The 27,855-nt window shown below is 37.0% G+C and overlaps 1 protein-coding gene across 1 annotated transcript in view; it reads right to left on the reverse strand.

Moving 5' to 3' along the window:
* Positions 1-3,518: 3,518 nt before the first annotated feature.
* Positions 3,519-27,855, reverse strand: part of COL12A1 (collagen type XII alpha 1 chain) — a 110,705-nt gene continuing 86,368 nt past the window's right edge. Inside the window, exons 52-66 of the mRNA XM_054569632.1 lie at positions 27,621-27,770; positions 25,795-25,872; positions 24,401-24,487; positions 22,106-22,159; positions 20,972-21,067; positions 19,493-19,546; positions 19,074-19,127; positions 14,984-15,037; positions 13,498-13,569; positions 9,858-9,893; positions 9,685-9,751; positions 8,383-8,571; positions 7,312-7,380; positions 6,132-6,302; positions 3,519-3,814 (exon numbers count right to left, since the gene is read on the reverse strand). Coding sequence (XP_054425607.1) covers positions 3,636-3,814; positions 6,132-6,302; positions 7,312-7,380; positions 8,383-8,571; positions 9,685-9,751; positions 9,858-9,893; positions 13,498-13,569; positions 14,984-15,037; positions 19,074-19,127; positions 19,493-19,546; positions 20,972-21,067; positions 22,106-22,159; positions 24,401-24,487; positions 25,795-25,872; positions 27,621-27,770 — 1,410 coding nt within the window. The 3' untranslated portion in view covers positions 3,519-3,635. The remainder of the gene's footprint in view (positions 3,815-6,131; positions 6,303-7,311; positions 7,381-8,382; positions 8,572-9,684; positions 9,752-9,857; positions 9,894-13,497; positions 13,570-14,983; positions 15,038-19,073; positions 19,128-19,492; positions 19,547-20,971; positions 21,068-22,105; positions 22,160-24,400; positions 24,488-25,794; positions 25,873-27,620; positions 27,771-27,855) is intronic.

A 27,855-nucleotide genomic window follows, 5' to 3' on the forward strand; every position in this document is an offset into this window, starting at 1 on the left:
AGCCAAATAACTAAATTCTGGCTAATGGTATGTAATATAAATTTGTGGTTTTAAGTTGTGTCTGCAACTACCAGAAGGTGTCCTTAAAAAGAGAGGTGGAGTTTTCTTCCCTCCTCCTTCCTTCCTGCAGGGAAAATACAGACATAATGGCTAGAGCTGTATTAACTGTCTTGGACCACATGCTTACTTGACCAAGGAAATCACAAAAAGCATAGCAACAATATAGAAAAAGCCTGGGCTTTGACTTCTTAAATATGAAAAATAAAGACACTTCAACTTGTTGAAGCCACTGTTATTTTGTGACTTTCTGTCACAGCTGAATCTTATCCTAATAAACACCAGCTGTGTTCATTTTGAAGTGTTTGTGGAACTTCAAAGAGGCCTACACAACTGGATGTACTGATAAGACAAGAAATCAGTGCTGGAGACAGGGTCTGTAAGTGACCGCATGTCAGTCATTCCCTGAAAGCAAATCCATGTGATTCTTTCCAATAGCCTTTAGCTGCCTGGATCTAAGAGTGAAAAGTTAATAAATGTTCATTTAGACATTCATATTGAAATTCATTTTCTAACCACAAGTAAAATGTGACTTAGGGATCAATATTAATTTGTATTTAAAAGACTGCCTTTGAAAATAAGAGATTTACCAGAGCTATCCTTTGTTTAATTGGTTACTGTGTTTTTTAATTTTTTCAATTGATTGTTTAGAGAGACATTGATTTGCTGTTGCATCCATTCACACATTCATTGCTTGCTCCCTGTATGTGCGCTGCCCAGAGATCAAACCCCCAACATTGGCATATCAGGAGGACTCTCGAATCAACTAAGCTACCTGGCAAGGGTGGATACTCTTTATAAGGCACTCAGACCATGTGAAGATAGTATAATCAAAACCCCTTTTATTATGGAGAAATTAGAACTAAAATCAAATGAGGAAAAATCTTATGTGTCAAATATAGTGCAATGGGTAGAATAAATAATACTCAGAAAAAATTATGTTGAATTTATTTGTACAAAAAATAAAATGTAATTTTGAGTAACTGCACAGGCAGCATAATTCTATACAGACTCAAAAACAGACACCTATAAATCTGAGAAAATACATGTGTAGCCACCTGTTAAACTTGCTAAATTGTTAATCCCATTGTACAAAATATTCTGTAAAGGATACTCAGGGTTTATTTAAATGCTCTTTTGAAATTTTGAAACCTTTCTTACTGTAGCCCTCATTAGAAGCTACAACATCTTCCCACAGTTATTTCAAGTTAGTTTCTTAAAAATCAGAGAACTAGCTTCAAATATAAATTATAAATTTTTTATAATGTTTCCAAATGTAAAGAGCTAGAAAAAGTATTTCAAGTTATTCTGTATTCCCTCAAAGAAAGTTTGAATAAATTAACTAGCACCTACAAGTTTGATTTTTGGGGGCATTAGTTTTTAAACCCAGACTATCTGGCCTTTTCTCCCTATCACTTGTCAGTATGCACTCAATCAGAGGTTACAAAATTTATTTTAACATAAAATTCAGCAAAGCCAACTTAATTATGGAGGAAATGGACTATGAAAATAAAAATCACATGTATCTCAGCTAGTTATTACATTTTTGCTTATCTCCTGGTTAGAAATGGTGTGGCCACTCATGCCCTCTCGAGCACAGACTAGAAGATAATGAATTAGTAACTGCCAACACCAAGAATCAAACCCACATATACCATTGAAAGAAGATGGAATTCCTTTGTGCCTTAAATCCATGGTGCTTTGGGACTCAGCTGAGTCAGTGATGAGGAACTGAACCCATCTTCACTGTCCTGATACAGAGGCTCATCAACGAGCATCAGAAACCCAAATGAATCAGAAATTAAAATAAATTCAAAGAACTTTGAGGTTTGAAGGCTCCTACCCAGAAAGTAAGTGTTCCCAGGAAGGAAGAAGGAGATGGGGGAAATAAGAGTATCTGATGATAAAACAGGGTAAAGAACCACAAGACCTAGGATTTTGGTCTTGCTCTGATACTAATTAGCTGAGTCTGCTTCTTCCTATGTGAAGCAAAGAATTGGACAGAGGTGATCTCAATGGTCTCTTCTAACTTTAAAAGTATTCCTATTGATTCGGAATTAAAGATTAAGGCTATGAATTTAGCAATTACCTGGAAGCTTCATGAACACAGTAAGTACACTCATTTATTGTCTATTCCTTCTGACCCTGGTCTCCAGGAAATATTTAACTCAAACTTTTGCTCTGCAGAAAATTTTCCATCACTACGTCTTTCTCTTCAATTGATGTTGGTACTTTCAAACCAATATTTACATTATTTTCTTTGATATTTAGAATGATGTTACTTGCATTCATAAAAGTGCAAAAGGAAGGTATCACTAAATGCAAAATTTTCCATTAAGGAATTTTCCATTTTGCAATTAAACATGCTATTAAGTAAAGTATGGTATAGGAAAGTGACTAAATGCATACTAAATCATGTGGGTTGTTAAGTTATTTGGTTGTTTGGGGTCTCCTAGGATACCTAGTTGTTTTCCCACCAACCCACACATCCTCTACGTTCCCAATGAAGCCTCTGGAATCAGCTTGGCTTTTTAAGGTTCTCAGCACTCTCTTTCTATGACTTCACCATATCATTAAAAATCTAAAGTTATTTAGCATAATTTAGTATATTAGCAAGATCTGTAACAGTATCCAAGGATATAAACTTGTTTGTTATAACCACCATGTGAATAGTCCAGAAGGCCATTCAAAAAAAAAAAATACCATATCAAATTTTCAGTAGTTTTATTGAAAAATGCCTCTTTTGTTTCAGAAATAAATAATATAAGGCAGTGAAATTCACAATCTGCAGTTAAAATATAAAAGCAGCAATTCTATGTTCATAGTCTTGCAAACATTTCCAACTGCTTTTGATAACTAAGAAACATGTTCTGGAAAAAAGTTCATACTAAATATACAACACATGCAATTCCATCGCTGCAGAATATTCTGCAATTTGGCATAAATGTTAGTGTGTCTAAAACAAGGAGGTTTAAGGCAATATGAAATTGTATCCAGTTGATACAATAATTTCAGCTACATGGCTTAAGGCTTGTGGTTGTTAAAGGAGATGTATAAGAGCATTCTACGCCATAGTGGATAACAGAAGACAGAAGAGGAAGATAAATAATTGCAATGGAGTTGACTTTCCCCTCCCTTTTGGTTTTAGGAGAAGAATTACTTGAATCGTGCTGTAATTGAATTGCAAAGAAGTATTAGGAAAGACAAACTGCCCTCTCGAAATATGCAGTAGTTCTGGGTTCCAGGACTTACGGCTTAACGTAAGAGTTTCACTGAGGCTGCCCACTGTACCAAGTAAAGGCACTAGGCACGTTCTCTCCTTGCAGCTTTTGTGAACAAAGTGTTTTGCAAGCATTTCAAGGGCGAAAGCAAAGAAGTCTACAGACTACGTGCAGCTAGCTAGGCTTCCTGCAGAAACAAGGTTCTCTACAGTTTAAAAAAAAAAAGAGAGATTGGGGGGAACTCTTGGTTGAAGCTACGCCGGAAGAAACATCGCAGATAAAACGTACACTGCTCTATCTGACCTGTAAAAGATAATCCCAACACCTCCCCCCAGCCTGGCCGCCCTGGGCGCGGCTTCAGGTTTGCTGCCCGACTCCACGGGGCAGGGCGCGCCGCCAGCGCGTGTGGGGAAGCTGCTCGTCGCCAGGTTCGTCGGCACCGTAGTCCTCGTACTCGTCAGTCCGCTCAGGCTCCACCGGTACGATGAAGGGCTCGCGCTCAGGCAGGTAGGCCCCGCCCTCGGGCACGTATGGCTCTGTCCGATTCAACATTACAGTTATGGCATGATTTGGTACAGACATAGCAAAAGCTAAACCATCACCCGAGGTGATGGCACTCCAGTCTTAATCTCATAACTATAAATATATAAATTACAATGTTCTGATTACTTCCATTTGCATAAAGAATTTGGTGATGCTCAAATAAAGTAATGGCACTTTTTTTTTTTAACCTTCAACGATCCAGCAGTAAATACAATCATTGCACAAATACCTGGGAAAGGTCAGAGACTGGGCCAAAGAACTGTAAACACAGAACCTCGATGGGATTTTCACAAATCCCCAAGTACCTGTTCATGACTTCAAACTCCTCAATTCAAAGAACAGTTTGGAAAGATGAGGAGATGAGGGGCAGTATTGCTGGCTCCTAGAAACTGAACTCTGGAGGTGAGAATAACTATCACCAGGTAATATACAGTACATGACATTTTCTGAGGCTCTCTCTCCCACAGACTGAGTTACAGCTGGTGGGGGTGAAGAACACCAGTGACTACAGCAAAACAGGAAGAAAAAAAGTGACTACAAAACTTTGGTTTGAAAATTGCAATTACAAAACCCAAATGAGAGTACATGTACAAAAAATAGTAATAATGAGACACATGCCCTGAACCAGACACATTGCTAACAAGCAAGAAATGAGGCGATTCCATTCGGTGTTATTCCGGCATAGAGCAAGCAGCAGGCTTTGATGCAGAAGCTTACTGTAGAATTGTTAAGTGATTTTAGTGGACAGGATCACATACACATCATTTACAAGCCACAATTAGTTTATTATTTACATAAGACATGTCTCTGTAACCAGGTTAATTGTTTTTCTCCACATGGCATGATCTCCGCTGGTTAGTAGTTTTATTATGAGCCTCTTTCTCAACTGAGGCTCCTTATGGCTGTGTGTTTGAACTTTTTTTAAATAATATTTTTCTGCATTATGACTGAAATGCTTCAGGCTTATAAACTAACACCACTGCTTTTGTCTCATTCAAGTTAGTATAAAGAGTCTCCACCCTCCTTTATGATGTTGGCCCGGTTCGTTAACCATATCTGTGGTGAGATTTCCATACAGACTCATTTCCTAATAAGCATGTGCGCAAACATCTCAGAAACAGGATTTTCATGTATTCAAACTGTAAGCAGCACTGGCGACTTAGAAAATTTGTTAGCCGGAACCTGAAACAGGTCAAAGATGATAGTTTTTAAAAGTTGAATTACTATGCAAAAAATATATATACACATCCATCTAAGTTTGTAATGGTTAAAGTATATATATATATATCCATATATTTCCAGTTAATCACACATACTGTAAGGCAGAGGTAATTTAAATTTATTTTATCAAGCATTAAATTGTAATTTCATCAATAGGTTGCATGAGAAATTTACATTAAGATTTGTAACTTTTGGCCATATATAAGTATTCACATAAATATATAGATATATAGATATTTAGATATTCAACTACTCATGCACTATTTGCTAGTAGCCAATCATATCAAACAGCAGTATCATTTTTAAAACTTGCAAGATGCTTGAGGGTGCACTGATGAAAAGGTCACCGCTGACCACAGCATGAATTAATTTCCTGATCAGCATATGTCCCCTGTCCCACAGTCCCAAAATCAGACATAAGATCATTGAAACACTAGAATTTCAATACTAAACCCTTTAAAAAGTTATGTTCCAGATTTTATACACAGTAATTCTATGGACAGTATGAGACAGTGAATTATTTTCAGTTGTCTGAATCGTGTTTCAAATACAAGGTTGGGCACAAGTAGGTTTATAGTTCATATGGAACATAATACAATAATTAATAAATAATAATACAAAAATAAATTCTATTTCTCATACTCACAACCCTAAACCTATTATTGCCCCACGCTGTAGTATGCCTACAAGTTAGAGTCCCAAAACAAATATATATATTCTTAGCATTCCACAATTGTATTCAACAAATCCCTGTTCCCAACCTTTAGGCTAGGTGGGGGGCGGGGGGGGGGGAGTCAATTGGTAGCATTCTTTGAACTTCCAGGAGAAATAAGGAGAGTTTTATGATGTGATTTGGTAACTGCAGAAATATTGGAAGGGAGAGAAAATAATTCTTCAACTCATAAGAGTGATACGATGTTTTATGCCTCGAGAGAGAACAATATTACTACATAATCAAAACAAACAACTGGAAGAGCTGATATCTTCAAGAAATACTCAAGTCAATCTTCCTTCAATCCTAGGGAATTTCATTTCCAGAAAAGTTCTTTATTCGGGTGAATTTGGGTTCCTACATTAACAACCACGTACCTGGATAGCCTTGCCCGTTGTATGGGATGCTGGCACACTGGGATGAGTCACAGTATCCAGGAGGACCTGGAGGTCCTCGGATACCTGAGTTTCCAGGACGACCAGGGGGGCCTGGAGGACCTCTGGAACCTGTGGACCCTGGTGGACCTGTTCTGGATTCTCCTTGTGGACCTAGTGTGGGGTTAAAACAAATATTTCTCTTCTTGTTAAATACATCTCCTGAGGCGGTATTGTTGACAATACTTTGGCACCTCCACTGCCTCAAGACCAGACAACTCACTAGTGTATGGTAAGAAAATGTTTTCCTTATGAAATCGCCCATATGAATCAAAGTGTGGAACTTTCTTACCAGTGATTCATCAAGAGTTAATGTCAGAAATCCAACTATTTTAATGATTTTATTCAAAGAATACTGACTCAGTGAGAATTAATCCAAACTAAAGATATCAGTGAGTTCTCTGGTTCACTCCTACTCGCGCAGAGATTGACTACCTGAAGGAAATGGCTCTATTAACCCATTAGACTGCCCGGAAAACATGGAAGTGCCTGCTCCATACCTCAGGGCTATGGGAAACAACGTTATTTCTGGATCAACTGATACTTACAGCTAACATAAATGTAAACATGCAACCACTAGGTTTGACCTTAGTTGCAAGGGTCTCATGGACATTATAACGAAGAAAAAATTCATTTTCAACCTAGCAAAAGAAATTCATAAAAAAACTAAATAACTACTCTTTCTTTCCAAAATATCAATAAAGGAACTGTAAGTGAAATCTTGTGATGACTTTTGAATGAGAATACATTTTTTTTCAGTCTACTAGCAACACCTTGAAGAATACCAGAAAAAACGGGAAGTGACACCATTCTTAAAAGCTATGAGGCCAAATGAAACAAACAGGAATTCCATAAAAAAGACAATAGCAACCCTCTGTGTCACTGGAACCCGTACCCTCATCATATATTAAAGTTATAGTGAATGCTTACTGGAACACATTCAAACATTTTTTTTTTTTTTGAGCAAGGAGAACATAAACATGAGGTTTTACAAGTTGCACTTCCTGCTAAGATATATTTCATGACGGCAGCCATGCCTGAAGCTGATCTGATGAGGCTGCGAATCTCTTGGGGAGTTGTGTGCTCTCTCAGCAGTTACTAGTTCATGTAGCAGCAGACCTACCTGGGGGGCCAGGTGGGCCTCGAGCCCCTGGAGACCCAATACCCCTTTCGCCTTTCTCTCCTGGCAAACCTAAGGGAGGACAAAAAAATAAAGCACAGGGGGGAAATTATAGGGAAACGTGTAGTTTTCATTTCAACTTACAATACTTAATTCAAGTAACTGATTCCGCATAGTGAAAAAAGAAGCTAATTTTTCACAGCAGTTCACTCTTTAAGCCAGATTCTTTCTGAACATTTGTGCGACTCCAGATTTATGACCAGGAAACAAATCTGGCTACACTTCAGGGGGAAAATTGTTTGAAGAAAACAAGCATGTCTAATATATATATATATATATATATATGTGTGTGTGTGTGTGTGTATATATATATATATATTAAAAAGCATTATTATGAACAGAAATCAAATAAATAGTTACAAGTTATTAAAAAACACCTGATCTTTAGTAGCCCTATTAGTATAGCATCCAAACCATCAGCATAATAGAAATACCTTAAGTATACTCTACAACATTAACTGCTACTTTGACCAAAGCGGATACCCCAGAGTCCTGAAACACCTGGAATCAGTTAATCCTATTTTTATTTTTTTTTCTCCAATTATACTTTTCCACCATAAAATTAAAATGAAACAAATACACAAGACCAGTGCCAGGCCCTGAATAAAAGAACCAAAAAAAAAAAAAAATTGCATCTAAAACTGTAGGGCTGCTGCTTAAATAAGACTGCATTCAGTTACTGCCCAAATCTTGCTAGTCATAACAATCAGTAAGATTTCAGTGCTTGATTTAGTTTGCCAAGATACAATTTTCCCATTAACAACAACAACCAGAAATTAGCATTATCTTGACTGAGATCTCCTGACAAAATCTTCCTGTTTTCTAAACTTTGGAACTCTATGGCTGGTGGCCGCCTAAAGAAGACAGATTCCTGGGCACACAGCTCTTTTGGGGCTGTCCAAACAAGACTAAAAGCCTTTGCCAAATTCAGTCTTCCACATACTTTTTAACATCCTCCAGGTCCTACTTGCAGACTCCTTCCTTTATGCTCACGCTGCAGCCAGAAATGCCTACCTCGTTCCCCTGGGGGTCCCTGCATGCCCGGTGTTCCCGGGAAGCCCGGTCGTCCCCCTGGTCCTGGTTCTCCTCGGGCTCCCGCACTGCCTGGGGGACCTGGGGGACCTGGTGGGCCCGGCTGGTTACGATTGGAGTGGTAATCATTTGGAATCTGATTCAGCATCTGATTGAATCTGTTCATCTGACCTAGAAATAGAAATAACACTTGTTAATAGGAAACCCAATGAGGGAGGGGTGAGAGGCTGAAACTGCTTTCCCTTAATTGTCTAGTGAGGGTCCATCTCTATTCCTCCTCTGTCCAGAAAGCATTCTATTATGACCCTAAAAATAAAATGAAACTCTCCAGTCACCAAAGACAAAATGATCTCTGGTAAATAACTGTCTCCACTAAATATTGACCAAGTAGGCCACAGCATTTCTATAACTGTGAACGAGCTGTAAAATTTTAATGTGGCTCTGATAGAAAACCCTGAGCTTTGCCAGATGATGTCACTCAGAAAGGAACCTTCTGTAAATTAAGAAATTACACCATTCTTGTGCATACATAAGGCAATGCTAATCAAGATTTAGTGTAAATTGGGATCACCTGTGGAATAGGTTGACCAATAAGATTTCTGAGCTGCATCTCCAAAGACAACGATTCACCAGGTTTAGAGCATGGCCCAGAAACCCTAATGCCTAACAGGCAACACAGGTGATTCTAATGTAGGTGTTCCCAAGCACAGCACTTCAAAAGCTAGTGATTATGGCTTCCAAAAGAGGGAACCCTGAGTTTAAGGCCATGCTTGGTTTTCAGCCACTGAGCTTTATTAATAAACTTAATAGGCCTCATGGAATAAGAAAAAAGAGTCTGTGAAAAATAAGGAGGCAATAAAAATGTCCCCATTGAAGTGGACTTCCTGTGATCAAACTAGACTGGGTGGACCTACTTAAAGAATTACAATAACTGGAAGGTCTTAATTTTAAAGATTCAGTGTTTGCTGCTTTCATATATACTCAGCTGAAGATCACTAAAAATCCTACAGTATGAAAGTTGAAAAGCACTTTTAAAATATCATTGTGTATCAGACCAAATATAAGGATAACAGGCTTTAGTTTACCTTGAGTTATTATTTAATCTTAATGGCAATCATTAAAATATCATAAGCCTCATCTGACTGGCTACAAAACTGACAATGTATAAAAATAGAAGATGTTCAAAAATGAAATAGAAACATATATCTTAGAAACTTTATGATTCAAACTCTGCATTTTCCTGTAATTAAAAACTATTTATACATTAAAAAGAAAGAAATTTACCACTTATCAATTGTTCACAGACTTGTCTTGCAACTGCCCGCATCATGTTCTGAGAAGCAATGTCTCCCTTGTTAATTAAATCAATGAGAATCATTAGCATGTTATTTCTATAGTTTCAGACTTCAATGTTTTACACACAAAATAATGTAAGTCAAATTTCAAGAAATACATACTCTATCGCCTTTCTCTCCTTTCAATCCAGATGGGCCCTGAAATGTTGAAATTTCATATATTAGAAAGTGACAAATGTGATCTAAAATTATTAATAAATAAACATGATGATGAAGAGAACAAGGTTTGCTTTCTAATGAATTGGCAAAATGACACATCACATTTACATCGATGTTACCCACATTGTCTTTGGCTGTTAAAAGCAACCTAATTCTCTCCTTTACCTCCCTGTCTCTGAAGCACATGACCTCCAAAAGAGTGCTGATAATGTGAATTTTATGGTAACAATTTAGAAATTACGGTACTAATCATATACTTTATGATGCCATTCACAAGAAAACCTGGAACTGAAATACATATGAAAATTGCACTTGGTACAATGACCCTTTCTTTTATATCACTATGGCTGGGTAACTCAGCTGGTTATTGTGGATTCTGCATGAGATTAATCTTAATTCAGTCTAGTAAGAACCACTGGGCTTATGTCAATTCCCTAAATAAATATGTATCTTTAACTTCTTCCGATGATATTTTTTTTTTGGATGCACTGGAGATAAAAGGAATCACTTGTCTTTTTATTAAATAACGCAATCCAAATAGTGGTTCCACATCCAAACACAACTACAGAATATTTATCCCTGCTCTGCCAGGCCTCTCACTGGCCAGGAGAGGATCCTGGAAAAAGTTTCCCTTATAGTGCAAGAAGTTTGTATCTTTTAGTAATGCACTTCCAGGCTGCCAACTGCTATCACAGAAGCAACACCCAAACCTTTGAAAAATGTGATGTTCAGATAATACACCCCAAACCAAACCACATCTTACAGCCTCCAAGACTTTTGCCTGAACATCTCCAATATCCTCCGAGCTGGTCTTCCTGCTTTCTGGATTGCCCCATTAGAATCTATTCTCCACACAGAAGCCAGAGTGATGATTTTAAAAAGAAAATTCTATCATGTCACCCTTGGCTTGACGGGCCTCTTATGACACTTGGAATAAAAGAAGAGTTCCTTATCATTGACCAAATGGTCCACATGATCACCTCTGCTCAGCTATCTGACATGATCTTCCATTTCTCTCCGCTTCACTCCCTTGACTTTGCGTATCTAGGCCTCTCTGCTGTCCCTTTCATATACCAGACGCATTCTTCGCTCCGGGCTTTTATTCAGGCTGTTCCCACTGCCTGAATCCTCTTCCCACAGCTCTTCAAACACCTCGCTCCCTCAATGCATCCCACCGCCTCAACAGTCTCTGACTACTGTATCTAAAATAGCCACCTCCCCACTGCCACAATGACTTCCTCACCCCTTAGTTTGTTTGTTTCCTTCGTGTCACTCATCATCACCAGAAATACTTATTTACATGCTTTTGGTCTATATCCTCTATTAGAATCTTCATCAGGGCAAGGACTTTGCCTTGTTTACTGTAGTATCCCCCAACCCTAACACAATGACTAGCCCACATTTAGGCATTAACAAATACGTGTTGAGTAAATGAATAAAAATATTCCACAAGTAGTTCTTGAAAATATCCACTGTACAACATGAGGTGGTGTAAGTTAGTAGGAAGATATCAACTGGTTATAATAGCCAATGACATAAGCCAGCAGTTTTCAACCAGTGTACTGTAAGAATTTTTAGAACAGGCAACACTTGACTATTATTCAGGGGCACTGACCTCTTTTCCCTTAGATTGTCAGGTAAAAAATGACAACAGACAATATAACAATAGCCGTCCAGAATGAATGAATCAAAATTATACCTATTTTTTTTTGTCAGATCAGCAAAAAGTACACTTTTTGGTGTGCCACAGAATTTTAGTAATTAGTCTCTGTGTGCCATGAGCGAAAAAGGTTGAACATTGCTGACATAAAAGTCACTGGGCCAACCTCTCTGCGAACACCTCACGCACCCCTCTGCTAGTTTGGGGCATAAATATGACAGGGAAGACAGAATAGAAGATGAAAAGAAAGGCAATGTGCCACCCTAGAGGAAAAAAGGGATAAAAGGAAAAAGGGAGGTGAATAAGGTCCAAATAAAATGTTGCAAGTTACAATCATAAGATAAACTAGAGTTCACTTTCCCTTTGCCAAACATACTGGACTATTATGGAACCGCTATTATTAATGAGTTTGGAGCCTCTTATAAATTTCAGGGAATTTATTTTTTACATTTACTGCTACTTTGAGATTGTTCCTGGTATATATATATATATATATATTTTTTAATTTACTGTCACTCTGAGATTCTTCTTGTATGTAGGGTTTGTAGAAATCGTCTTCATTTCAAGGTGAGGATATAAAAGTTTCCTTCAGGTTTCTAGCTGCAGCCATCAGTTATGTCAGTAATAGCCTTACATAAGACTCTTATTTCAGTCATAGTAAAACAAAACAGAATTCCGAATAGGCAGAAGAGTTCCATGTACTCTGAACTGCTGTTGTGAAGTTTCTGCCATGATTCACTGAGGAAAATAGAGTAAGAAAATCATGTGCTAGAGTACACACAGGTTATAAATTTTATCAGGAGTCCTCCAATCACTATGCTGCTTATTTAATTTTATGTAAACGTAGAAGGCAACCCATGTCACATAAAGATTCTATCTTAAATTTGCATGACATTAAAAATTTTTTTAAATGTGGGTTTAGGTAACTTGGACAATACTTAAAATAGAAGTCTAATCCAGAGAACAGCTAATAGTTGGACTCAATTATCTTTAAGATAACTTTTTATATTTCATAATTCTATTTAAACAAGATAAATTCATACTTCATACATAAAATAAGAACTTAAAAAGTATATGAAGCCTAACAGTCATTACAAATACTTCTGGATATTTTATTTAGTATCTCAGTTTTGGAGACACTAATTGGAAAATGCCAGATATGCATAATACCATGTCAATGACTACTTTAACCAAAACACCTGATTAAAAGGAAATTACACTAGCCCTAGCTAGTGTGGCTCAGTGGATTGAGTGCCGGCCTGTGAACTGGAAGGTTTCTGGTTCAACTCCCAGTCAGGGCACATGCCTGGGTTGCAGGCTGAGTCCCTGTCTGGGGGCCTTGTGAGAGGCAACTGATATCTCTCACACACTGATGTTTTTCTCCCTCTCTTAAAAAAAATAAAAGGTTACACTGGATGTGAATTAGGCAATGTAAAGAAGTAAAATAGTAGATTACCACAATCATTTTAATTCTGGGACTAATGATCTTAGCATTCTCAAGAAAGAGAAAAGAGCAAGTGGTTTGACTGGATGATACTGCCAAAGGGCTAACATCTGCCATTGTCATAGGGAAGCACCATCCACCATCACCATGTACTTTTCTATGTTAAAGAGCATGCCACTCCTAGACAAAAAGAACCATTCTGCTGACCCAGCCCAGAGTGTTTATACAGTGTAGAAATACGTGTCTTGGCTCGTAACCCCTTTCTCTTTTTAAAGAAACACTATAAGCACAATTTCATCTTAGAATAATCTAACTTGGAGAGAAAAACTTTAGAACTATTACCAAATTAATTCCATGATAGTTTCAACAAATGCTTCAAACACATTACAGCAGAGGTAACATAAGGCCACAGCCTTTCAGTCCCCTCATTACCGATGGCCAGTGTGAAGTGACTCTAGACATGCAAACCATCCACTTACTGGCCTGCCGTGGTCTCCGGGCTTCCCGGGCTTCCCGCTCGGTCCTGTGGCTCCCGGAGAGCCTGGGCTTCCCTGCGACACAGAGGTCGGGAAAGAGAATGTCATGATGAAAGAAAAATCCCATCTAAAGTAAACTAATAACGTGGCCAGCTTTAAAAGCTTTGAAATGAAACAGCATATAAACACATATTAAAGAAGAGTAAAACCAAATTTTAAGTTAACACAAAGGAAAAAAATATTGAAAATGCCCACTCAATCTTTATTAACTGTATAGTTCTAAAATATATTTTTAGACCATTTGAAAAATATATACATATATAATCAGTTTTACAATTCATGGACTGTGATCTCAGTAATTCGTTACAAAGTGAATCTGCAGAAAGCAATTCCTGTTTTTTAGTTTATTACTATTACATAACCAGACAACCCATCAAAAGACAGGAGTGAAAATTTTGGCTGGGGAAGAAATTAAGAAAGTAGCCAGTTTTCTGCTAAATTGGGCATCATTGTGGCAGAGTATTCCCTCGTCTGCTCAAAACTGCACTCTCAGCCTAGAAATTCACTTTTTCTTTGGTTCATTCTCCACACTTCATTCTCTTCTTTTACGTCAGCACTTTTCACCCCATCAAAACCATAAGAATTTCTTCTTCTTTATTTTAACACAGCTTCAAGACATTTAGCCATATTTTAATAGAATATTTATAATATCTACTAATCAATACATTATGTTCTAAAGCCTAAAACTTCCTTAAACTGAAGTAATCAGATTTAGTAAAATAATTAATTATTCACTTCATCAATTATGCAAATTTTAAGCTCTGTAGTAAATACTTCAAATGAAAGTTTGCTACACATTTACCCCCTTTCTCTGAAAATATATATTAAAAATAAATAAGATTATATTAACATATGCTATTGAATATTCATATCCTGCTATAAGATATGAAAAACATCCATCATCTCAAACAATTTAATTGTGATCTCACCTGGATGTAGGTATACAACTGTCACTTTCAAAATCATTGGCTTAAATATTTTCCCCAAAGATCTTAAGTAGAAAACCTACTTGGGTAAAATTACTTCCTCAGAATGAACTGATAACCATTCAATTTTAAATGTCCTTAAAATTCAAAAGTTACAGGCCACAGATTCTTAAAATCGTATAACAGGAAGTAACCAGTACCATCACAAAATTCTACCACTCAATGCAGGGATGGAAGGAACTAGGGCACTAACAGCTAGTGGCCAAGTCTTTAGGGGAATTTTCCTATTTTTCAAATATAACTTGATTAAACCAAAAGAAAACCCTGTATTTTAACACATCTGTTTTCTCTAGCCCATTTTGACATACGAACACAAAAACAAACAGCAACCTCAACGGTGTACCCATAGCACAGACGGAATGCACTTCAAAACCCAGGTAACCAGGCTCTTCTCTAGCAAAATGGGGGTAGGAGGACAACAGTGTGACCCATCCTGTTCTTACCGGTGGCCCAGGTGGACCCCTGGGTCCCATTGCACCATCTTTTCCAGTAAAGCCCTATTGTAAAAATAAAATTAATTATGTTAGTGAGCTAATGACCAAGTGAAAATGAAAAATGCTAAACAAGTTGTTAAATGTGAAGGGTGAAGGATTTAACCCAATTTGCTATTTGTAGGTAATTCTGCAATATAAAGATAAATGTACAAAAAAGTAAAAATTTTCCAATTTAACTTAATACCTTTTACTGAATAATTAATTCCTATATTCATTCATTTATGTAGTTATAAACAAAACTATTTTGAGTCAAACTAATCTTCTGCAAAGAAGGCATTTCTTTCTTGAGGAAACTAGCTTTTGCTTTTGTAAGAGTGTGAAGAAGTCTAAATAAAAACTAATCCTTTCTACTGAGAAGTCCATGTCTACAAACTGGCCCAGGAAGGATCGAAATGGAATGAAAGAAATGTTGCTGAGAAAAGCACGTGGTCTCATAAAAGAGGAAGGAGAGGCCAAGCACCTGAGTAGAAAACTCCCTTGCTCATTCTCTAAGCAACGGCCAGACAGCCAGGGCCGGACTACTGATGTCTCCGCTTCTGATGAATTTCTCTCCTCCACCCCACAAAAAGAGGCAATGGTGTCTCAACCACCCTCCACTGGATACAAAAGAAATTCTCAATCCTTAGTTAATTTTTTTGGTGGCCCTTCTCTCCTCATCTCATAGAAAAGACCAGACCCGTACCAGTGTCTGGTTGACTGGGAAGGAAGGATCTGTCCCAGGAGCACAGCGCATCTCCACACAGGCTCAGCCCTTGGCTCTGGAGCCCTGTCTCTATGCAGCGCCAAGTGACCTCTGCCTGGAATGACTCACCCTGCTCCCCAGCTAACATTCATCCCAACAGCAGGTCTCTGAAATCCAGCCTAGGATTTCTGAGTCAGATCATTTTTTATGGTTGTTGCATTCCTCTGTCAAAGGACATTTTTGTCTCATTTTCTGTAGAGAATGAATGATAATTTCATCCATATTCCTGGATTCTAGCAAAAATCAAGAACATTTGGTTCACTGCCTGTATGAAGTATCCATGCTTTCATTGATTTTACAACAGGAAGTTTAAATTATTTCTTTAAAATTGTGTTAAAAATATTCTATGCCCACAAAAAGATTTTGTTTTCAGAAACTTATAGAGATAAGATTTTTAGACTGTTTTCTGAAGATCTAAGCCTGCTTAATTAAAAACAGATTCCAAGTTCATCTGATGTAACATCAACACTGCCTCTGAGAGCCACTTAGAAAGCAAAAATGTGCTGGTAGTATTATTGTTTGGACAGTTTGAATGGCTTTTCTTCCACCTGAATTTCTCCAAATGCTATACAGGATACATTTTTTTTTTGGTCACTATCATATTTCTAAATAATCCTCCTTCAGTCAGTCTAAGAACATTATGTTTTTTCTAGCTTTACTGAGATATAATTGACCAAAAAAAATGTACATTATTTGTGGTATACAAGGTGATGTTTTGATCTACGTACACATTGTGAAATAATTACCAAAATCAAGACAATCACATAATTATATTCATCTCTTCACATAGTTATTTTTTTAGTGTGATAAGAACACTTAAGATCTACTCTATTAACAAACTTCAATAAAAAAATGTAGTATTATGAACTATAGTCACTATATTATTATATATTTTAGATCTCCAGAACTTATACATTCTGCGTAACTGAAACTATGTACCCATGATGGATATCTTCCCACTGCTCCCTCCTGTCTGCCCCTGGCAACCACCATTCTACTTTCTGCTTCCCTGAGTTCAATTCTTTTTAGATTCCATACATAAATGAGATTATTGAGTATTTATCTTTTTGTGCTTGGCTTATTTCACTCAGCATAATGTCCTCCAGGTTCATCCATGTTGTTGCAAATGAAAGGACCTTCTTATTTGGGGGCAGCTGAATAGCATTCTATTCTCTATATCACATTTTCTTTGTCCATTCACCTATCGATTAACACGTCTGATCAACTATTTGCTTTTAGGAGAAACATATATCTAAGTTGGTGTGAGGAGAATTTTATTCTGATACCTTCCAAAAGGCTACCCACTGAGGCATCTGCAGAACTTTGTACTACAATTTTACTCTCTATTTTCAAAGTTGTAGCAGTTATTGCTGCTTCCCCCACATGAGGGGTACTGAGGAGATTATTGGTTGTCTTCATAGATACACATGTATTAGATACCTGTACATGTGGTTCTTTTGTTACTTTCTAACACTCCCCAAAGCTGTGTCTCATTTTGAAAATCTTCTGTGTTAAAGACAACACATGCCTTCTGTTTCTACCAACTCCACGTTGGTAACAATCTTCCATCCCTACCACAGTCCTTGAGCTTAAGTCTCCTGAGTTTTCTCTTCTTCTACCACAGGGTTCAAGTTTCTCCCTTTCCTTCCCCCCCCCCACTAACATGCCTATACCCACAATATACCTAATTTTCTAAATGATGTCCCATCAGCACCATACTTTCAGTATTAGTGGTAGGAAACTAAGTGGTGGGTAGGTGTACAAGGCTGTGAGGAAAAGAAGGGAATGATTTTTCTGAAAAGTCCCCTCACCCTGGGAGATCTGAGTGGCCTCACCACAAAGTTGGATTCTCAAATTCGAATTTGACAGTGGAAAAGCATAATCCTTCCACTGCCTCATTTTTCAAAGAAGCAATGATAGTGGTGATGGCTGCCTGGCTGCCAGTTCAAAAAGAGCACGTGGACAGGGCTTGCAGTGGCACCCGCCATGTCGGCATGAAGCCACACTGGGCGGACCTGAGGGCCCCAAGGAAGCTTCTGTGGTAGCAACAGCAGTGAGTCAGCCCATCATCACTTCTTGGTTGTGGTATTTTTGGTTTTGTTTTTTAATTAAATAGACTGACTCTTGCAATCTCACTATTTCCCTTTATTGTGAAATAAAAATGAAAAAAAAATGAATTCTACTTTCAAGAGTCATAAAAAATGCATACACACACACACACGCATGTGCATGTATAGAGATAGAGATAAATAGATTTAGAGGTATACCATCTCCAGGTACCAGACTCCCAGAGAATACTGTTGTCTCTTTGACCTCTCTCTTTCCAAACTCAAAAGTAGACATAGGAACAAATAAAATTCATTGGCATATCATCCATTTGGAATTATCTGGACAAATCTCTGCTCCATCTGAATGACCACCCTGTTCTGTGCAGTGGTGTCTTGGAAGAATTAAGGGGAACAAGTCAGTATTTTTAATGGCAGCTATTACAACGGCCATTAAAAGCCCTCTCTGACTCTGCTGCTAGTCATGTTTTAACTTTTGATTAGTCAGAATACAGACTACTCTCAGACTATTGTCTGAACCACAGGATGCTGAAAAGTCAGTTTCTTTGTTCTGAACAACTCTAAAATCTCATTAAAACATTCATGGTTTTCTATGAAACCAAATATTTCTTAATATTGAATAGAGCCTAGAGGCCATATTTACTGTGCTTCTCATTTACTTATCCTGGAAAAGATTAGAATCCCTGCACTGTTTTCATAATGTCAAGAGCAACCTTGAAAGCTGTCACAAGTGAGCAAAATCCTTACTAAGTACCAGTTGCCTACCCATCATCAAGACCTAGAAGTGGTATTTGAGATCTAAAGATGTACAGATGAGGTGCTGACTTCATAAAAAGTTCTCTGGAAGGAAAGCTACTCTCAGGGTTACATAAAACCTGCCTCATTACAAAGATTTTAATTTTAGAATTTAAAACAATGTGGTAGAATTCTTAAATCTCTTACTAATCAGCTAAAATTCCTTTAATAGACTTCTTTTTCTAAATATGATAAAATAAAAAACCTGCCCAAATTAAAATTTCAAAGACTCTCCTGAAGTTCCCGCCATTTTGTTTCATAGACCTTGAGACTGATCTGATGTTGGTTGGTCCACTGCTAACAGTTTTTCAGTCTTCCACAAAATATGTGAACTCTGCTTTCCAGCCATGCAAATGAATTGTGGAGGGTTCTTAATTAATAAGCAGCACTCTGATATCATTTTCATCATAATTATAGCTTGCCCAAGAAAACTTACTCGATCTCCTGGAGGTCCCATTGGTCCTGGTGGGCCAGGTAGTCCAGGGGTTCCCTACGTGAAAAGAAAAAACAAGTGAAACACTCTAATATACTTCCTGTGTGGGAAAAGATACTTGTCCTTCCCTCAAAACATTTTTTTAAAACACAGAGTTCAGGAGGCTCTGAGAAGAAACAGAGAACTAGAACCAAGCACAGTGTCAGTCATACTGTAGATACTTAGTCATCAAACAGATGCCTGAACTGACAAGCACACACTAGAAGATTAAGACCAGAGTATGAAATGGAAATAGTGTGAAGGACATAGCCAGGCTTCTGCCTTGCTGCTTAGCCTTGGTTCACCTTTTGAGGCACCACAAAGGCAGCCTTTCAAATAACACTTGACAAGTGAAAGAAAAGGCAACTTCAAGAACAACTCACTGTTCGGCCTGGAAGTCCTGGCTCCCCAGCATCACCCTTCATCCCTTGGCGACCCTAGAGAAAGCAGTGGGAAAAACAGTTCCCAGGCGTTTTACAGAGATTTAAGTGAAAAGGGAAGACATGAGTCATCTCTGAAATCTCCATCACTTCATAAATCCAATGAAAAATATTTTTGAAGGAAGACGAATAAATCACTTTGTATTGATGCTCACTCTTTAAACTACAGATGTTATATTATAATTACCACTTACAATGTCATGGGATAATTTTATATAATTATGGGATAATATACCTACTTTAAAAGAGTACTATTTAACATAAGGGATTTTCATAGAAATATATTTGAAGGTAAAAAAGTATTTTGTATTTAATATATTTAGTTTGGTGCTAATTTTAATAGATATTCAATAAAATAACATAATTTGATATTTATAACTACATGCTTAAAGACACTTGTTACAAACGCAAAGCTGAATTAATTAAAATTCATTCATGGTTGAATGCCATGATTGGTATGGCTCAGCGGTGTGATTCCATTGACTGAAAGGTCACCGGCTCAATTCCTAGTCAGGGCATATGCCTGGTTTGCAGGCCAGGGCCCCTTGTTGGGGGAATAAGAGAGGCAACTGATGGATGTTTATCTCGCACATTAATGTTTCTCTACTTCTGTTGCTCCCTCCCTTCCCCTCTCTAAAAAATAAATCAATAAATCTTTAATTAAACCTGATAAACATAACAGTAATGGTTTTAAAAAAGGTAAAAACCCCTAAAACTTTCCTTTGGACATAAGAAACTAAAGGTATTATAGATGCATTCAACACTTTTGAACAAGAAAGTCCTGTTCCTTTGCATATTTCATTTTTAGCTATATCTGATGGAGATGTTTTAAAATGCCGTAAAAAGTTATCTGTCCTTTTAAAAGGGAGTTTAGAATTAAATTTAAGAACTATGCAATTATCATATTCTTATTCATACATTGTATTTGTTTCATCTTAAGATATAGAAAAAATTATTTAAATAACATATGAGCCTCACAAGGTAAAACATTTTTGTAATTTCAAATTAGCATTTGGAACAAAAGGTAAACATTTTATTTAAAAATTTTTAAAGAAGTAATAACCTAAACAAATAACACAAGCTTGCCTTGAGGTCATAAGTATTAGAAAAGGACTCCAGGGCTACCACAGATTGAAAATAATTTCAAAGCTTTCAGGATATTGAAGGATATATTTATTATTTATTAAAAAAAATTTATAGGCCAAATAAATAGCAGTAACTTTTTCTACACAGTTATACATTATTACATATACTATTCACATATATGAAATCAGAGTCATCATAGAAAGTCATCTCATTGACTAACTTTGTTGAGTTCTTTGAGAAAATATTAGTATTTAGCAAATAGAGGGAGGAAAGGTTCCAGTTAAACTCAATGTCAATTTACTATCCTCATTTAATACAGAAAGCCTTAGTGCTTACTTGTTCTCCCGGAATAGAGAGTCCGTTCGGTCCCTGGGGGCCTGGAGGACCCTGGGGGCCTGGAGGGCCTGTATCTCCACGAGGACCAGGGGGCCCCTAAAATACACACAAAAGAAACAACCACATAGTCATGTCTTGCTCATCCAGTGCTAACATCTAGTCAGAAACTTGCCTACATAACTCTAAAACACCAATCATATAAGTCTTCATATAAAAACAATTGGAAAACAAAATAAATTTACAAGAACATTTAAGTTGCCAAAAGTCCTTCTTGAAGAAATAAAATGTATTGAATATAATATTCAGATATTTATATTCATATATAGTCATAAGATCAAAGTTCAAGTGTTATTGGATTTATTTTAAGCTAGTCCTGATTTCTCTTAGACTTGGGCTTATTTCTGGAACCAACATAGATATGAATCAAGCAAGGAAAAAGCAGATACGCACTGAGTAAATACTCTATGTTGGAGTCCCTCTGCAACGTGGGTAGGTGAAAAAGGCACAAACTTGGAGTCAATACAGACCTGGGTTAGCATCCCAGCCTCACCCTTTCCTAACTGGGTTAGCTTATCATTAGTGATATTATGACAAAATCTACACATTATCTGCATAATATATTTCCTCTGAAAAGCTTCTGTTGTTTCACGGAAACCCAGTGTGAACTGGTAAATGGGTCCAAGCGCCCCCCTTCCCCGCCCCCGCCCCCGCCCCACCACCACCACCACCAGGGAATGCATATATATGGCTGCTCAGCTCTTTCTCTGAGACAGGGGAACAACAGAGCAGCAGAACTGTTCCCAACCCTCTCCAGCTCTCCAGTGGGACTCTGTTTCCGGTGGGGTCTTCTCACTGATGGCCCCATCACCCGCTGCTTCCCCATGTTGCAGCAGGGCCCATAGGTTCTTCTGCAGGTTCCCCTGTGCAATCCTTACAGCAGTGAGGGGCCCTGCGCATTTCTTTCTCTAATCCATCATTTTGACACCCAGAGACAAGACAGAGGTGATTATGTTGCCTAAGGCACACTAAAGATGAACTAACTTGCTCAAGGTCATGTACCCCCTTAGCGGAAATTTGAACAACCAGACTTCAACATACAGATGAAAATTTAAATTCACTTTAAAATATACTTACAATTGCCCCACTGATACCTCTTTCACCTCTGGGACCTTTAGCACCAGGTCCTCCCTAAAATACATAGTAAGAGTACATTTTAGGGTGAATGTAAGGAAAGTAGAAACAGGTTGATACATAAAAATTGTTTCAAGAAGCAGTGTATTCTCCAGACAATCAATACATGTGCAGCTACTTACAAAATACTAAAGTATTGGGTTGGCCAAAAAGTCTTTAGTTTTTTCCATAAAATAAAAGACACATATTTTTCATTTCCACTAATAACTTTATTGATTTGGATATTTTGAGTATCTTGGCTATCTCCTGCATGGTATAACATTGTTTTCAATTAATGTCTTGATTTGCTTGCTATCAACTTCAACTGGTCTTCCTGACCATGGAACATTGTCCAATTAGAAATCTCCAGCATAAAACTTCACACACCACTTTTGACACATTCGATCAGCCACAGCACCTTCTCCATACACTACACAAATCTTTTTTTGCATTTCAGTTATGTTTTTACCTTTCTTGAAATAATAAAACATATATGCCAAAAACATTGCATATTTTCTTCCATCTTCAATATTAAAATGGTTACACAAAAATTCATCAATTTTGATAACTTTTTTTAAAATGCATGCTGATACGATAACTGTCACAATACAATCTAACAAAATTGTTTTGAGTGATGTTAAAGACAATTAAGTGCTACTAGAGACATCTTACAGAAAAAAATAACAAACTTTTTGGCCAACCCAATAAATACATTATATCATACAAATATGTGGAGAAAGGAAATTTAAAAACTTTGTACATCTTAAGTACCTCAAATTTTACATGCTGAACTCTTCTTAATTGTTAGCAAATCTTGAAGTTTATTTGAAAATTTGAGGTCTACTAGAAAAAGCAAGAATTACTTAAACACAGTAAAGAGAAAAATCAGCTTTGAAATTATATGACTGCATTCTCCAGAGAAAATAATATGCAAAAAGAAAATATCTTGAAACTCTCCGAATCTCAGAATATGTAGAAGAAATAAATATGATAGTGATATCCACTAATGTTATCTTACAATAAGAGGAAAAAAATCTCTACTTCTCAAAAACATCTAAGTCATATTGGGATATAATTTTGTAATTATAAATATAAATCAGGTAAGTCACAATTAATAGAAATTATGTTAATGCCAGTGACATTTTGATTCTGTACATGAGAAGCTGGTTTGTAATTAACCTAAAATTAATTTACATTATTTACATTAATTTACATTAATCCAAGTATAGTAAAATTGGGTATTCTGAGAATCTCTGAGCTGTTCCTATGTTAACTAATTATTTTCTTAAAAAGCCAATAGGACATCACATGGAGTATTATCAGCAGGGAAGGGGAAGGGGGGAAATGGGGGAAAAGTTAGAGGTAATAAGAAGCATAATTTGTAGGTACAAAATAGACAGGGGGAAGTTAAGAATAGTATAAGGAATGGAGAAGCCAAAGAACTTATATGTATGACCCATGGACATGAACTAAGGTCAGTGGGGAGGGTACTGGTAAGAGGGAGAGTGCAGAGTGAAGGGGTAGAATGAGGAGATAAAAATGGGACAACTGTAATAGCATAATCAATAACATATACTTTAAAAAGAGAGAAAAAAGAGGTCAACAGGGCCTAGAGGTATCACTACCGTTTCACAAAACCAGACCAGGTCAGATGTTGAATTGACTAGATCAAAGGGTTCCATGTTGGTTAATGAGTTAGATCACTGAAATTCTCAATGTTTTGCCTTGCACTGTCTTGGTCCATCCTCATGATGATATCCTCATGAATAGTCACAGTCTTCTCATACAAGTGATTCTAAACCCCAATACTTTCACCCAGAGTTTGTGATACCATCACATATGTAACATCTTCAGATGGTATTCTTATGAGATGTCTGCTACATAAGGTACACATATCCTTGTTCTAAACAAGTTGTTCTTGGGTCAGCCACTCAACTATGGCTCCATAACATACATACAAGAAGCTTTCAGAAGATGCAAGGAATTTTCATAATCGTGTGATTACAGATGGAAACCCAGATTCACATCTTTAAGAGAAAAGCTCTTAAATACTAAGCCACTATCATTCATCCCTGCACGATAGAGGACTGTGTTCAAATTTTCTCCTTGATTTACTCTATTTCAGATTTCAAAACATACCACAAGAGTGGTCTGCAATATGGCTTCCAGAAAACATGAATGGCTAAAAGCATTTTATGCAAAAGAATGATTATTACAAAGCCTTAACAGGAACAACTAGGACTATTTCAGTGTTCTTACAGCAGGGCCTGGTGGTCCTGGAGGTCCGATGCTGTCCTGTGTACATGTGCAAGCATTTGGAAGAGCAGGGCATTTTGCTTCATCTCTCTGAAATTTTGAAAAGAAAAATTACCTATGAATTGAGGGTAAAAATGACTTCCTATTTCCCACCTCCATTTATCCTATTTACACAAGGAAATCTGTTTCCTAATTTGTAGAAATATTATTTGATCACCATTACAAATAATCTTATGCTGAATCTTTGCTTCCTTATGTCTTTATTTTATATTTTACTCTGGAAACCTCACATAACAAAGAAGTGTTTACCAAACCACCACTGGGACCACTGGTAATTTAATCCAATTTTCACTGGAGTTAGAGAAATGCTGAGTATCTCAGATATCAATGCCCATTTTCATTTAGAATAAAATCTAACATCCTTTTCATGGCCTCCAAGGCTTTACATGCTCTGCAAACCAGCACACCACCACCTGGGCCAGCACGTTGTCTACCACTTTCCCCCTCCCATTCATTCTCCTCCAGCCCCACTGATCTAATTCATATTTCTCAGATATTTAGGGCATGTTGTGGCCTTAGGGCCTTGAATTTACAGTTTCTTCTGGATCTTTCTCCATTATCCAGATGGTTTGCGTCCTCATTACATTCAGGTCTCTGCTTAAATCTCACCCTATCACTGAGGGCTGACAGTACTTACCTGGTTATGTATCCCTATGCCCTAATTTTTTTTCATCCTAGGACTTTTGCTCTATAACATAGCTTATATCTACTTATTAATTCTCTCCCCCTGCCTTTCTCTGGAATATTCATTTTTCATTGCTGTAACCATAGCACAAAGAATAGTGCCTGGTTTATAATAGGTGCTCAATAAATATTTGTTAATAAACAATGCCCACTCATCTTGTTGATGTATGCAGTTCATTGCTTGCCAAATGCTTTAAATCCATCATTAACATTCAACTTTTTAACCATTACCACTTGCACAGATAGTATGGGGATGAACCATCATCTCAAAAATAAATACGGTTAGTCACAAATTTCAGTTATCCAGAGGGGTGATGACTTAATTCTGTAAAATGCTGAGGTTTTACAAACACTAGGAGGGATTTACAGTCAGTGGGTGTATCAACCGTGCTGGCTCAGCAGGACTTTTCTAACTATGTGTAACCACTCTGGGAGAATCTCCGGATGTGTTTGTGCATCCCTGGCTTCCAACGTTGGGTCACTGGCCTGAGCTCCGGTAGCTCATTAGCATGCACATAATGCTTGCATCCTGGATTAGAAATTGCTGAGTGCTATTTCCTCTCCCAGACCATGTGCATCTGCATCCGCATCTGCATCCCTCACTCCTCAGTGACTGTTAAAACTGTGACAGATTTCCATTCCATTTTACTTACCTTAGAGGGAATGTCACAGCATCTGTCTCTACTGGTCCACACCGGACTGCAGACAATATCAAAATTCTGGATTTGGAACTGCAAACAACCAACAGCAACATCAGCTAAAGATGCATGAGAAACATTCTATATTAACATTTCCGCATTTTAAACTTTGCCTCCTTCTCACATAAACTGTCTCAAGGGTGCAAGCTCTTGAGAGCACTGTGATCCTTACTTCATAAGGAAAGAACATAAAAAGGTATGCCTAAGAGAAAGACACAGTAAAGCAAATGCACAAGTGAAATTCCCACCTCCGATTCACTTCCTTGGCTAAAATGAAATATTTGAGTTTTGTTTTTTTTCAGTGAACATTAATTTCTTTATTGAATTGAGAATTTATTTCACTAAGAATTTGAAAACAGCAGACATTTAAATCAACTTTTGAGAGCCTATCCTTGTAGAAAAGTAGAATTTCAAAGGCCATTCTGCATTTATTTTAAAGCAAATGCTCTTCTTTCATAAATTCTTACCTAGGGACTGACTAATCATTTTTATGATTACCCTCAGCTTAACTATTTCAATATAATACAGTCCTCCATTGGTATTCAGAGGTACTGGTTCCAGGAATCCATCTGACAACCTCCACACCCCCTATACTCAAATTCAAAGACACTTACTCAGGTCATTTACATAAAATGAATGCGTATTTGTATATAACCTACATAATCCTCCAGGACACTTTAAACCATCTCTTGGTTATTTATAACACTTAATACAATGTAAATTCTATGTAAGTAATTGTTACACTGTATTGCTTTTGGATAAGCTTTTTGTAATTTTTTAAATTATTTTCAATCCTCTCAGTTGAATCCATGGATACATAATCCATAGATACAGAGGGCCAAATGTATATCTTATCTATCTTTCCACATTTAAAAAAGAAAGCATTTTTAATAAAAAGGAAAGGATTGTTTAGGTATAACCATTATTTTACAACCTTGATATAGTTGTTCTATTTAAATATCAAATCCAAAATTCAATAAGATACTTGACTTTTAATCACAATTATATTAAACTTGCACTTATTGTGTTTACATTGTAGAATAAAAATTTCACTTTTGAATCTAGGAAAAGAAAATTCTGCCTGTGGAAGAAAGCTAAATTAAGTAAATATGATTAAACCATTAGAAGCCAAAGATAGTAGACTTGTTCTTAGAGCAGTGTTATTATTGATTGACATTTAATAAGAACTTAATTAGCCTGGTAGAGTGAAAACCTTCAGTTTGAAATTTTGTTACTAGATAGAACTGTAAATAGGGTTGTTATGCTCCTGCCTCAAACATGAGACAGTGAAGCTTGTGAGGAGCACAGGCGGCTGGCTGCTCCGCTCCACGGATCTTCCCTCTGAGACAGACGCCGCCGCCTCTGCGAGAAAGCGCAGGCTCTGGTGGTGGCCACAGCCAATGTCCACAAATGCTAATGTCCTGACTGCACAAATTTGTATTAACAATTACTCTCTTTGAAGAACAAAAAAATGAATTATTTTAGATTTCACTGATTGTCCTGGCAACGATTCGCGTTGTGCTCTCCAACTTGATCCTGTTTCAAAATGACTACATGATGTTCTCTGTTGCCTTGACATCTTATTTTGTTTTTAGGAGTAAAGCACATTATTATATTCTTTCAGTAGCATATTTTCTGAATGTAACATTTCCAATGTTTCAATCTGAACAAGAAATTTAACAATTTAAAACTCATTGAGGAAAAAAATTCACTTGTTACTTAAAAAATGCCATTTCAATCTTAACACAAGGTACCAAGAAAAATAAAAATGTGTTACTTACTGTGGCTGATTTCCTCTCCCCTTTAAGTAGTTTTCCAAGAATTTCATAACCATCAGTTGTGATATTTCCAGCTTCCTTGATGTCTTTTTCTATAATTTCATAGCAGTCGATGTAAATCTTAACACTTTTTGAGGTCACTACAATATGAACCTAAAAAAATCATGTTTCCATTATAAAATTTCTACTACCAAAAAATTGGCTGACTTCTTTATACTTCAGATCACAGGTTGAAAAA

The sequence above is a fragment of the Pteronotus mesoamericanus genome, unplaced genomic scaffold (assembly GCF_021234165.1).
Source record: "Pteronotus mesoamericanus isolate MK-2021 breed Mesoamerican mustached bat unplaced genomic scaffold, CSHL_Meso_final contig_20, whole genome shotgun sequence".
Lineage (NCBI taxonomy): Eukaryota > Metazoa > Chordata > Mammalia > Chiroptera > Mormoopidae > Pteronotus > Pteronotus mesoamericanus.